The sequence below is a fragment of the Chrysochloris asiatica genome, unplaced genomic scaffold (assembly GCF_000296735.1).
Source record: "Chrysochloris asiatica unplaced genomic scaffold, ChrAsi1.0 scaffold00282, whole genome shotgun sequence".
NCBI classification, from domain to species: domain Eukaryota; kingdom Metazoa; phylum Chordata; class Mammalia; order Afrosoricida; family Chrysochloridae; genus Chrysochloris; species Chrysochloris asiatica.
The window spans coordinates 2,765,709-2,777,900 of record NW_006408800.1 but is presented as its reverse complement, the minus strand read 5'-3'; the positions used below and the strand labels follow the sequence as shown (position 1 = coordinate 2,777,900).

General features: G+C 39.1%; 1 protein-coding gene across 1 annotated transcript in view; it reads right to left on the bottom strand.

Moving 5' to 3' along the window:
- LOC102815532 (ATP-binding cassette sub-family A member 13-like) overlaps positions 1–12,192 on the bottom strand; it is an 857,870-nt gene that overhangs the window by 416,741 nt on the left and 428,937 nt on the right. The window contains exon 40 of the mRNA XM_006874535.1: positions 1,695–1,804. Coding sequence (XP_006874597.1) covers positions 1,695–1,804 — 110 coding nt within the window. The remainder of the gene's footprint in view (positions 1–1,694; positions 1,805–12,192) is intronic.

Genomic DNA, 12,192 nt, shown 5'->3' with positions numbered 1-12,192 from the left:
TAATTGTGACTATCACAATTGTAAAGGTAGAAGTTTTGTGACAAAAGCAGGGGATCACATTAGAGGGTCCCTGATAGAGTGGGAGAAAATGTGGAATAAAACTCAAAAACAGTTTTTTAAAATTATCAGCTTACTGGTCAGGAAGATATGTAAGAACCCCTGAGAATGGTCTTCTATTACTAGTGAAGTTTGGAAAGGAACTCACACTTTGGGCCCAATTTTCTGCCAAGCAATAAACAGGTGTATGGGGGAACATCAACACTAATAAGGTATGCTCACCATGGAATGGTCAATCTTTCATAATCAAAAGGGCAACATTTACCTAAGGACAAAGATGAGAAGGAATGGAAAGGAGGGTGGAATGCAAATAGGAACCACACAGATGAAGTAGATTAACTGCTGATGAAAAGCTGATGATCTTCTCTGTAAACCTTCACTCAAGTCACACAAAAAAATGTCTAAAAAGATACTGGTACTTTTCCACAAACTTTTTGAAGTCCCCTCATTTGTGTGTGTATAGTTTCCATAAGAAAAAAAGAGAGAGAGAGAGAGATGCCTGTGGAGTTCCAAAAAACAGTTGCCATAACTTTTGGAGCTGACCTTTCTGCCTTGAATTCAGTTGACCCAGCATGATCCCTTGGAATCCATTTTTGTGATTGGCCTTGTCTTTGAAGGCACCCTAACTAAGACACCTGTCTTACTGAGAGGACTTTGGTTGTTGCTATCCACTGATTGCAGAGACATTATTAAACATGTTTTATCTGGAATACACCTGTGCATGTATCGGGAACCATAGTAGCTATATATATTTTTGTTTGTTTGTTTGTTTTTACAACGTCCTGCAGTGTCTATGTGAGGGTGTGTGTTTATTGTTGTTTTTATTTTCTGGTTTTTGTTAATTTTTATTATTATTATTTTAACATGCCAATACTAAAGGCTGGAGAGAAAGCCAAACACTTGTTTGATAAACAAGTGTTAAAACATCATGACATATTTTATTATAGTTTGTTTTACTCATGGGTCTGTGTTTGTGACGGACTGATATTTCTGAAGTAAGGCACTTATATTTATTACACTTCACAGCCCTGAGTCAATGCAGTATTCCATGTTGAGTTGTTCACAAATATGCAAGGAATTCAATGGAACTGAAGCTGATGTTCTGCATTTAGAAACTAAATCTGATTCTAATAAATTGTTAGGTCCTGTTCATGGAAGTCTGCATATGAAATCCAGGACCATGTCTGGTCTGAATGGACCAAAGCTATGTGAATGATATGCCCACTTTTAGACTTTGCACCAGAAAACCTTGTCACCATATAGTAGGCACATAGTGAATATTGACTGGATTGCTTTGTTTGTGATGAAGGTAAAGGAGTAGAAACTGTTTTCACCATGCTGATTTCATGTACTAAGAAATTTTTCATAGAATGAAGAATCGATAAAGCTGCTCTGAGTAGACAAAAATAGAAAAAACACATTTCTTCCATTCAAATTACAGTAAAACAGGAAGCTTTGTTATCTGAGCTGTACACTTTCTATCAACTTAAACACTCACACCTACACACACACGTTTTGTTTGGGGGAAAAAAAATCTGTAATCTCTTTTTATTCAAGTTTTAAACAACAGGTTTTTAAATTAGCAGTAGTAGTATTCATTGTCCCTCAAAACAGAAATGTCAAAAGTCAAGCTGTACTTACAGTAGCCAGGTGGCTGTCCTAGAGTCATGTGGTGTTGTGGCTCCGCAACAATCCCCATAGCAAGCTGAGATTTCTTTTTGGAATCTTGCAAAAGCATCAAAAATACCTTTTAGCAAGAAAAAAGAGCTAAGTATTAGTTTGTTCCTGTGCACATCATATTTCTTTCCTTACGCCTTCCTACGCAGCTAGACCATTATGACATTATGATGACATTATGATGACCCCAAACACAATGCACTTCACTTAGTCATTCATCTCATTGGCAGAGTTCCAAGAGGTCCAGGTTCTTCACAAACTGGGTGTTAGACAGCTCATAGGCTATGAAATTGACCACTCTTGGTCATGGTCCCAGAACATTTACCTTCTGACAGGACAGTCCCACTCACAACCAGGAGTAGGCAGGAGGAGTTCAGGCATCATAGAAATTCAATGTTAGTAAACTTGTAGTACACACAGTTCATTAGGGTAGTTGGGATTTCTTATGTGAAAATTCCCACTGAGCAAGTACTCTTCTTCCTGCCATAATACCATAAAAAGCAGTTCATTGATATAATTTTCTTGAAGTCACCATTTAATGAGTACTAGAAGAAAAAGTTCAACATCAATTTTGTAAATTCCACATTCTACAAGAAGGAAGTGAAAAGCAGGAGCCAACAAAGACAAAATGAAAAGACGAGGACTGGTAGGACCCTCAGGTGCATCTGGAACTTTGGTGGGCGTTCTCATGAGTAATAAGAACATTGGGCAAAGAGCAAAAGAGACGGGTAATTTGGATCATATATAAAAATCAAAACAGCTCAGACTCTGAGGCAGCACAGGACATGGTTAGGGTCTAGGCACTGGAGATGGACATGTTTGTAGCATAGCTGCACAGCATGCAAACTGAACAGGTGTGGGAAGGAAAATGGTGTGGCACTGAGGGTTAATGTGCCAGACTGCAAATCTGTTTGAACTGCAAGGTCGGTGGTTCAAGCACACCAACTGTTCCTCAGAAACCCTAAAGAGTGTCGCTGTGTGTCAGAACCGACTCGACGGCACTTAACAACAACAACAACAACAACATATATATGTTGTTAAGTGTGTTTGTTAAGTGTGTGTGTTTCACAGACTATATTTCTCCATATATAAGTGTTCTTGAGGAATCCCCAGTGACTCGGGAAAGCAGAGAGAGGGAATCTGAGAGAACAGGCAAGGAGCATGCTAGCCTGAAGGGAGAGGCACATAATTACACCCTTCCTCTCTGCATGTAGTTAATTAGTTGGGATGGAATCCTACTGGGGGAAATTTGCACCTTGAGCACAGTGAAGGGTCACAATGTTTTCAGTCCAGAACAAATGTGATAACCTTTATCTGAAGTCTTGATTCTCAGCAAAACTCCAAGTAAGAACTGCAAACCTCACTACTACTACAACAAGAATTGATAAAGTTTCTGAGTATATGCTAGTGATATGGACTCCTGGTGTGTTGCTGGAGGAAAATCACCGGACTCTTTATCACAAGGTCTGTAGTTCAGGCTGCTTCTTGGAAGCCTATCCAGGGTTGCTATGATTCAGATCCAACTCAAGTGCATTTAACAACAATATGTGATCTTGGACAAACTAGTTTACCTTTCTGTGACTTAGTTTTCTCATGTGTCAAATGGCAATAAAAGTTAGACACAAGGGATTGCTAAAAGCATTAAATGTAGCAAATGATGAGGACAGTACCTGCTACTTATTAAATTCAGAGGCAGATTGAAAAATGCAGCGAATTGCATGTAATATGTTACAACATTTAATACTCAAAACACTCGAATGAAATTAGCATTAATATCCCCACTTAGGATAAGGGCAACAAGGCCTAGAGTGAGAAGCATTGTCCTGGTGCATTTATAAAAAGCAAAATGAGAAACAATAGCAATTGTATGAGTCAGCAATTGTTGAATAAAGCTTTCTCTTTGCATCTAATCTAAATGAAATTTTTATTTAAAATGTAATTGTGAACTATGAAAACCATACCTTGATAGTAACAGCGCACTCTTGATAACAATCTTCATTGCATCTCCTTTTAAATTTTTCTTCTCTTCTTCCTTTCACAGCAAGGCTATATATGTGTATGCATGTGTTTGTGATGCAAGGAAACTAATGGCAGAGTTTTTGCCCATGGAATCTCATAGATCAGTAGAGGATTCAATCAATTATAATATACACTAATAACCAGGGTCCAGCATGTCTGAGAATTCTTCAACTTTACACAGAAAAAGCAAAAAGCAAGTCTAAGGCAATAAAAATGTTTATAGGTGCCATCTAACTTCATCTAACTCTAACTTCACACAGTCCTAGTGTGGTTGTGTAGGATAAGCACTTGACTGCTAACAACAAGGTCAGTAGTTCTAATCTACCAGCCACTCCTAGGAAACCCATACAGGGTCTCTATGAGTGAACAACTGATAGGTTTGAACCATTGACCTTGTGGTTAGCAGTCTAGTGCTTATCCTATAGTACCACACTAAGACTCTAGGACAATGATTATTGCTGTTTTATAGTGAAATGGAGTTCGGTCTGACTTACAGAAATCCTGTATAGAGTTCTGAGGTGTGGCTGGTGTGACCTTATGGTTACCAATCTAGTCCAGGGCCACACCAGAACTCCATGTCAGTGATAGCGTTAGTTAAAAGAATGGGTTATTGGTGAACAATATCACCCTTTTTCTTCTGAGATGTGAGCCCTGTGCTCAGTGAAAGTAGTAAGAAAGCAGTTCCAAAGGTCCCCCATCAAGTTTCCCACATAACTAAATCATCCAAAATAGGATATTACCAGCAGGCGGTGCAATACGACAAAGTGAGGGGAGTTCCCACTGATTTCCCCAGCAACTAATCCATTGAACAGTGAATAAAAGCAAGCACAGACTGAGATCATAGAGTGCCAGATAGTAGCTGAAGTGCTAGGAAGTTGAAGTGAGTCCAGAAGCAGGTGAGAGGAGGGGAAGAGATGGCAGAGAAGCTGGGAGAACCTACCTGTTAAACACATTGAATTCTCACTCATCACAGCCATTTGGGGACAGAGCTGGGTAACACCCCAAACAGGAAACACACAAAAAGGAACTAATCTGAAGAGATGTTAACCTGATTTGGGGGAGGGGGAGGGAGGATGGGGCAAATTGGGCATGTTGAGTTCACAAGCCATGAAACTGGGAGGGGACAAAGGGAGACTGAGTGCTCTGAGTACATGGACCAAGAGGCACAGAACATAAGAACACTGAATAGGTTAAAATTAAGAAAGGTGTACAACAGTGTTGTATTCTTTCACCATACTTACTCAATTTGTATGCTGAGCAAATAATCTGAGAATCTGGGTTATATGATGAAAAACATGGCATCAGGATTGGAGGAAGACTAATTAACCACCTGTGATATGCATATGATACAACCTTGCTTGCTGAAACTGAAGAGGACTTAAAATATTTACTGATGAAGATCAAAGACCACAGCCTTCAGTATAGATTGTATCTCAATGTAAAGAAAACAAAAATCCTCACCACTGGACCAATAAACAACATCCTCATCAATAGAGAATGGCTGAAGTTGTCAAGGACTTCATTCTTCTTGGATCAACTATCAACACTCACAGAAGCAGCAGTCAAGAAATCAAATGACATGTTGCATTAGGCAAATGTGCTGCACAAGACCTTTTTAAAGTGTTGAAGAGGAAAGGTGTCAGCTTGAAGACTAAGGTGTGCCTGACCCAAGCCATGGTATTTTCAATAACCTCATATGTATGCGTAAGCTGGACAGTGAATAAGGAAGACCATAGAAGAATTGATGTTTTTGAGTTGTGGTGTTGGAGGAGAATGTTGAAAATGTTATTGTCTGCCAAAAGAACAAACAGATCTGTGTTGGAAGAAGTGTAGCCAGAGTGCTCCTTGGAGGCCAAGATGGCCAAACTTTGTCTCTCATACTTTGGACATGTTGTCAGGAAGGACTAGTTGCTGGAGAAGGATATCATGTTTGGCCAGGTGGAGGGTCAGAGAAAAATAGGAAGACCCCCAGCAAGATAGATTGGCGAAGTGGCAGCATTAATGGGCTCAAGCGTGGCAACAATTGTGAGGTTGGCCCAGGACCAGGCAGTTGTACAAAGGGTCGCTATGAGTCGGTACCGACTCGATGGCACCTAACAACAACAATTTGGAGATATGTTCCTGGGTTTATATATATATATGGTCATAACAAGCTGATAGGAAGAAATTGGCCACTTTGCTTTTATGCAATAAATCTAACCTTCCCAGAGTATTACCAAAAAGTTGAAAACAATTTTAAAAACCCCGACTGAAATGCACTGATTTTCCTTACTCGAAAAGATTTTGTCATGCCTGCTGAGATTGCAGCAAATGACTTCAGATGTGCAGCAAAGTTCACTAAGCCCCTTGGTCCCCAACTCCACATAAACAAAATATTATTCCTTGCCAGCATTTTCTTCAACTTCAAACTTTGGAGGAAACAGTATAAAGCAAAAAAAAACTCTTTCCGGTGAAGTCCTTTTGAGTCACAGTGAGTCTATGGATAGAAAAGAACTACAGCAGAGAGTTTCCAACACTATCATCTTTACAGGAGCTGATTTTCACACCTTTATTCAGAGGCATTACTGGCATGTCCAAACCATTGTTCTTTCAGTTTACAAGTGAGCACATCACTACTGTGCCACCAAACCTAAACCAAATCCCTAGCCACTGAATTAATATTAACAGTGACCCTAGATGATAGAGTAGAACTGCCTCATAGTGTTCCAAGGTCATAATCTTCATGGAAACTGCCACACATTTCTTTTGAAGAAGTTTTGGTGGGCTCAATTAGGATCCAAGGGCTTAGCCGCTGAGCTCCTGATTGGTGGTGGTTATATGCTGTAGAATCAGTTCTGACTCATGGTGACCCTGCATATGGTTTCTGAGGCTATAAATCTTTATGAAAACAGAAAACCTCATCTTTCTCCCAAGAAACAGCTGGTAGTTTCGAACTGCTGATGCTGAGGTTAGCAACCTGACTTGTAACCACTATGCTACTGGAGCTCCTTACTGGGGCTATTGTTGTTGTTGTTGTTAAGTGCCATGGAGTCGATTCCAACCCATAGTGACCCTGAACAGGGTTTCCGAGGCTGTAAATCTTTACGGGAGCTGAAAGCCTCATCTTTCTCCCGCGGATCAGCTGGTAGTTTCAAACTGCTGACCTTGCAGTTCGCAGCCCAATTCGTAAGTGCTACGCTACCAGAGCTCCTTTACTGAGCTGTAGGGATCCTTAAATAATGTAAGTGACTTAACTAAATGGGTGGCTACCATGATCAAATCTTACACCTCAGTCTCACTAGTATATTTAGAGACCACAATTTACAGGAAATCTGTTGCAATTTAAGATGAAATCTCGTTTCTAGCTTCAGAGAAAGTTAATTGGCAGGCCTGCCTCACTCATTGTAAAGTCATCAGGCATAATGTGGATGAACAAAGAATGAAGCACGCATGGTACTACCACAGTCATGTTGGCTTTGGATCAATAGGAGACACAAGAAAACAAAATCAATACTTGTCAAGTTTAAGAGACAAAACTGGTTTGAGATAGACATTTTGTAGACTATAACAAACAAAAGAAGGTTTTTTAAAGGCTCTTATTTTTTTCCCAATATAATATGTCTTTTCCAAACATATTCAAATAAACTACAATGCTATATTTTGTTAATACTTACATCTGGCATACTGAAAGTGTTTTCTGATAGATAACTTTAAGACAAATAGCTTCCATTTAAAAAGGATTTGATGCCATATACAATAAGTATGGAACTTCAGGAGTCCTTTTAATTTGATCATCAAGTATAACAAAGTTTTGTAAAATACTGGGATTATGCATTTTATAAATGGAAACAACACAGGATGAAAAATGGATGAAGTTGGTCTTTATTTCAGATGTTTGATTAGCTTTTCAATGTTTTAAATGTAATGCTTTATGTGTTCAATAAATCCTATCTAACAGTATATATAGAGAGAGACTCCTGGTATGGCACTGTAGGATCAGCACTTGGGTGCAAACCACAAGGTCGGCAGTTAAAACCCACCAGCTGCTCCTTGGAAACCTTATACAGGGTTGCTATGAGTTAGAACCAACTCAACAACAATTGCCAACAACAACAAAAACATATATAGAGATCTATAGATATATAGTGAACACTCATTTTTAAATTTATTAGTGACTGGCTCAAAAAGTATGAAGGCCCCACAGGATCTTCTCCATTACTCTGAAAGCCCAAAGAACAACTTAACATGTTCAGTTTGTTTATGCATGCTATCATATAACACAATTAACCTGGTTAACGATTAAATAGACAAACTCTTAAGTAGCAAGCCTTTGACCAGTTGGCAATAACCTCTACTACATTTCTCCAAATGGAATTATTTTATTTTTCCTTTTCCTCTTAGTGGTCTATGATTGTGAAACAACTCTCAGAAGCAGACCGTTCTTCGTATCTAGAAGAAAACTGATTCATGCCAGCTGAAAGCTCCCTACTTTTCAAATTACAAGCTTTCTGATCTAATATTTTGACTTGTTATTCACACTTCAGAAGACAGTGACAACTGGTGTCTGACAAAGTTGCATTCAACACAGCACTTTAATTAGCTGCAGGCAGCGTGAGCCCACATCTGTAGAGCATTGCAAAGCCTTCGTGAGTCATACAAGTAGGGGAGGAAGGGGCAAGGGGATAACTTGACAAAAGCTATTTACCAAAGTGTTTGGAGGAAAAGGGCTTTTGACTAGAGTACAGATGTTACTAAAGTTTTTACAACAATTTCAATGCACTGATTACAACTCCAGCAGATTTAACAAAATAAGAGTCATTACCATTTTTTTGGACTGGATTGTTCTAGGTATTTAACTATTAGTGAACAATTCATCCAAGCTCCCAGAGCCTGTGAGGGACACAGAAAAATCTGAATCTAGACCTGTCTGAAACTACAGCTCATGTTTTTTTCCACTAAAAATGCTACTGCTAGAAGCTAAATGTGTCTTTGGAGATGGACTACAAAGCATTCATTCAACAACTACCATTGGGCTATTAACCACATGGTCCGCAGCTCAAACCCACCAGCCACTGGTACAACTGAATGGAGAAACAGGTAAATTCGAATTATAGTTGAAGAATTCAGCACACCCTTCTCAAATGATATAACTATTTTTAGTTCCAATTTATAGCAACCCTATGCATAACAGGGAGTCCTGGTGTGGTGCTGTGGGCTAATGTGTCAGACTGCAAAGTCGTTTGAACTTCAAGATTGGTGGTTCAAGCTCACCAGCTGCTCTTTGAAAACCCTATACAGGGTCGCTATGGGTCGGAATCAATTTGACGGCCCTTAACAACAACAACGTATAACAGAGTGAAACATTGCTCAGTCCTGTGCCTCTTCACAATCATAGATGTTTTCTGACTGCTGCTTCTGTGTGTGGTTCAAACCCACCAGTGGCTGCATAGGAGAAAGATGAGGCTGTCTGAACATTAAAGATCCACCGTCTCCAAAACCCCATATAAGGTTGGAATCAACTCAATGGCAGTGGATAGTGCCAGGAAGATGCTTGGTGCTACCAGGATGCAAGTAAGTGGAAAGTACACAAACTCACAGTACTGAGCTTCTGTGGGAAAGGCAGAGGTGAAATACAGTAAGGATACTGAAGTGTAGTGAATTATTTAATGTCTATTCTAGCCATAGTCTGTAATTTCCCTTAATTTTTGAAACCTTAAAATGAAAATGATAAATTATAGAGTGTTCTAGAATTTTTAAATCTTGCATATTTGTTGTTGTTGTTGTTGTTAAGTGCCGTTGAATTGATTACAAACCATAGTGACCCTGTATAGGATTTCCAAGGAGCAGCTAGTGAGCTTGAACCACCAACTTGGCAGTTCAAATGACTTTGCAGTTTGATGCATTAGCCCATAGCACCACACCAGGACTCCTTTAAAATTTGCATATTACAGTGCCTTAAATGATTACAAATCTATCATGTTTTACAATCTATTACAACATTACTCCAGACCAATGTTGTAATGGCAGCCATCTACTTTGGTACTGAAATCATTCATCCTCTCTCCCATCACTAACATAGTGATCTGTCTTCAACCCAAAATCTATTCCAAAGTTCAACGGAATGTTCAGATTATTGATTATCTTCAACTTTGTATATAGCAATCTTCTGAATATTATTGTTTCAGACTTTTAATTTCAGCTGATTAAAAAGTGACCGGGCACTAATATATTATTGTTGGTTATTGTTGAATGGAGTGTGACTCAGGCTAATTCTATGTGTGTCAGAGTAGAACTGCTGTCTAGGGTTTTCAAGGATTGACCTTTCAAATGATGAGACTTGTCTTCTGAGATGCCTCTGGGTGGGTTTGAACTGCCAATCTTTAAGCTAGTAGTTGAGCACTTAACTGTTTGCAACACCCAAGAACTATATGCAAAGGAGTTTCAAACATTCATAGAATAAATGGAATCAAAAGATAGTGGAATTTGTCCATGAACTTTTTGTACAAGGACTAGTCAAAAAGTATTGTTTCTAGGGTTATAGTGCATACATACACCAATTTAGTCCAAACAAAACATGCTTACACATACATGTCTCTGTGGACAGTGGATGCTGCTGACAAGCTCTCTCAGCAATACACGTTCCTTAGTCTCATTAGTGTGAAAACAGTGGTTTCAAAACGGATCTGCTAGTGGTTTCAAAAGGGATCAAAAAAGTCCAGTGAAAACAGTGATTTCAAAAGGGATCTGCTAGGCCAGGTAAACTCAAGGCAGAAAGGTCAGCTTAGAAGGTTATGCAACTGCTTTTTGCAGTTCCTAAGGGGTAATCTTGATGTACATTTTCTCAAGGACACAGGACAATTATGAATTCTTACTAATAAGAAGTTTTAAGCAAGTTTTAAAGAAAATAGAGAACTGCATTAGTGATAAAAAGATCAGAAAAGTTGTGCTGAGTTTTTCTATCATGACAATGCACCTGTTCATTCTTTGAGCAGCAAGAGCTGTTCTAGGAGAATTACATTAGGAAACCATGCCTCATCCATCCTAGAAACCCAATCTTGTTCATTCAAACATCTCTTTTGTTCCCCAAATTCAAAGAACATTTAAAAGGAGCACAATTTGAGTCTCTTGAGGATCCCAAAACTACTATTTTGACATGCTGTAAATCAAAGGGTGTAGCTTTCTTTGGGGAAGGGTTAGAGCAGTGAACAGCTGACCTATAGGCCGTGTGTTGTTGCTGTTGTTCAGTGCTGTCAAGTCGATTCTGATCCATAGCAACCCTGTATAAGGTTTCTGAGGAGTAGCTGGTGAGCTTGAACTGCCAATCTTGCAGTTCAACCCACTTTGAAGTCTAGCACATTAATCCACACAGCAGACCATCTAAGACCCCCAAAATCATTTGGTCTGGCCATGCTGAGGAGATGCAGTTCCAGCCATCATATTGCTGTTCTTAAGTGCTGTCAAGTCGGTTCCAACTCATAGTGACCCTGGATAGGGTTTCCGAGGAGTTGCTGGTGTGTTTGAACTGCTAACCTTGCAGTTCAAACAAACCTTGAGGTTGAGTGCTTATCTTGGACTACAGCCATCATATTGGAGGAGGAGGAGGTGGTGTGTTCTGGAGTCAATTCTGACTCATAGTGACCCTGTGCAGGGTTTCCGAAGCTATAAATTTTTAACAGAACAGGAAGCTTCATCTTTCTCCTGAGGAATGGCTGGTAGTTTCAAACTGCTGACCTTGAGATTAGAAGCCCGACTCATAAACACTATACTACCAGAGCTGGTTAACTATCATATTAGGGGTGAGTTGAATATTTGACCAAATATAGCAGATTAATTTTTAAGCTGATAATTTTGTATGGCCCTCAAACGAAGTTAAAAATATCTAAATGACCCCTGGCAGAAGAATTTCCACCAGCTCTGTGTTGGAGATGGTAACTAATACTGCCTTTAGAACTATGCAGACCTAGGTAGAGGATATATTGATAAACAATAGCTTCACATTTTGATATTTTTGTTTCCTAAATAGTTTCTATGATTTTGACTTACCTTTGCTGATGTTCAATGTCATTGAGTCAGTTCCGATTTATAGCTACTCTGGTGGGTTTGAACTACCAACCTTGTGGTTAGAAGTCCAGTGTAACTATACAATAGCACCACACAAGAGCTCTCTCTCTCTCTTTGGAATATATATATTGCAATAACAACCTATGATAGGCAGATGATACAACCTTGCTTGCGAAAAGTGAAGAGAACTTAAAATACTTATTGATGAAGATCAAAGACCACACCTTCCGTATAGATTGCATCTCAATGTAAAGAAAACAAAAATCCTTACCACTGGACCAATAAACAACATTCTGATCAATGGAGAAAAGACTGAAGTTGTCAAAGACATCATTTTTCTAACACTCATGGAAGCAGCAGTCAAGAAATCAAAAAACATATAGCATTAGGTAAACCTAT